The sequence below is a fragment of the Mauremys mutica genome, chromosome 13 (assembly GCF_020497125.1).
Source record: "Mauremys mutica isolate MM-2020 ecotype Southern chromosome 13, ASM2049712v1, whole genome shotgun sequence".
Taxonomy (NCBI): domain Eukaryota; kingdom Metazoa; phylum Chordata; order Testudines; family Geoemydidae; genus Mauremys; species Mauremys mutica.
Genome location: NC_059084.1, coordinates 53,639,943 through 53,641,971, shown reverse-complemented (window position 1 = coordinate 53,641,971; position 2,029 = coordinate 53,639,943). Strand labels below are relative to the sequence as shown.

Here is a 2,029-nt window from a genome sequence, read left to right as displayed (position 1 = left end):
GTGTTAGGATTTTGAGTTAGGATTTAAGGTTATGGTCAGGGTTGAGCACTAAGGTTGCTCACAATGTAAAAGGAAATGGGGAAACACAGGATCATAGTGGATCAGGCTCCACCTAGTCCAGTATTCTGTCTCCAGAAGGAGCCAGTACAAGATGCTTCAGAGGAAGGTACAAGGGACCCTTCGCTGGATCGATATGGGGGAACCTGCCCTTAGGGAAAATTACTTTCTACACCCACCCCACCCCACCCCACCCCACCCCACTCATGCGATATTATTTTACACTCTGGAGCAGGAAGTTTACTTCCTTTACTCACTCAGATAATATTTTAATTGACCCCTCAGTTTTTATTGTGGGTAAAACTACGTGATCCTATAAAAACTCCTCTCTACTACTTCCAATGTGGAGTCCAGAGAGGGAGAAGTATTCCAGCTATCCTGAGAAATATTCCCCACTGGTTAACAGATTAGCACACACGGGGGCGCTGTTACACCTGTAAAACCTATTCCGTTTGTCTGTGACACAAAGAGTATTTCCTTTCCTGGCCTCTGCAGTCTCCTCCTGTAACTCTTCTCCTCAGACATTGTCAAAAAACGTTCGAGGGGTATTGCAGACAGACAAGGGACAAGCATACCGCTAGCACAGCTGCTAAGCTTTTGCAAAAGCAGAGATACATCACTTTCAAAGGCATCACATCCAAAGCAAACTTTTGTCTTTGCTCTTCTATGAATCAGGGAACGAAAAAGACACAGCTGTGGATGTGGAAAAGGGCAGATTTTGCAAGATTATTAAACAACAAATTATTAAAACGGCCATGCCGCTCGCTTTCTCCTTCGTGGTTTTGATAATTGTTTGTTCAAGTGAGTATAGTTTGTTTTGGGAACTTGAACTATTTTATGGTTTTGCATTTTATAAGTCATATTTTTTGCAGTGGCCAATACATTCTATTCCATTTTCCTTTTCTTCCAACTTGTCAATGCCACAATATGAAACGGAGAGCTGAGAGAGACACAACATGAAGGACATAGAAAATTATTCAAGTGACAAAATGAAAAGGAGATGGGATTCCTTCATGTGTAAATGGTTCTTTATTTCTGACATAAATAGTTTAAGAATAAAAGGAATCTGGACACAATTTTTAAGGATGGGGGGTAGGTAACTGTAGTAAATTGAAGGAGATCTTTGGAAATGAGGAACACTTGGCAAAATGTTTCATGTTATGTTTGGCTGAAATTTGTATAAGGGTTTTAAGGAAGTGAGGAGCCGATCTACAGTTCAGTTTGGGAGCCCAAATGCCTTACGATACTATGAAACTTCCAGCCCTGATCAATTTAAAATTTTATTTTCCTTTGCAGAAAAGACCTATGCAGACTCAGTAACGCAACCAACAGGCACCATTCCCATCCAGGAAGGAAAACACGTACTTCTCCACTGCACCTATGATTACTCTGGGTCTACTCCTATGTTCCTCTGGTACGAGCAGTATCCCCATGAAGCCCCTCGCCCGTTGCTGACACAATATGAAGCATCGGACGAGGAGGAGAAGAGACGCAGGCGAGGGTTCTCTGCTAAACTGGAGAAAGACTCCAAATCCTTCCACCTGGAGAAAAACTCCAGCGAAGTGAGCGACTCTGCAGTCTATTACTGCGCTATGAGAGACACAGTGAGCAAAGCCACCAGGGGAGCTGTACAAAAAACTCCCTGACTGACAGAAACACAAAGGACTGAAATAGCCGAGACTTCTGGTGTCAGGAACTCAGCGTGTAATCTCTATGCTTTAGTACTTACAATATCTCTTTTTTATTCTGCACCCCCTCCCTTGTTTCTATCCTGACCCTGGGTAGCATTTGGGTTACATTTAGGAGTAAAGGATTAATGTTACTATGACTATACCTAGTGCTTAGAATGTAGTGTTATAGGTATTTGCATGATTGGGGTTGTTTAGGGTTAGGATTAACGCTCTGGGTTGGAGCACAGTCAGCAGCTAGGGGGTGGAAATTAGATTTAGACCTTTTAAGGTTAGTGTTTTGG

The 2,029-nt window shown here is 42.5% G+C and overlaps 1 gene segment (V, D, J or C); it reads left to right on the top strand.

Moving 5' to 3' along the window:
• The first annotated feature begins 812 nt into the window (after positions 1-812).
• On the top strand, positions 813-1,703 carry LOC123347754. The segment is given in 2 exon segments: positions 813-858; positions 1,354-1,703. Coding segments are annotated over 2 exon segments (396 nt in total).
• Positions 1,704-2,029: the final 326 nt, after the last annotated feature.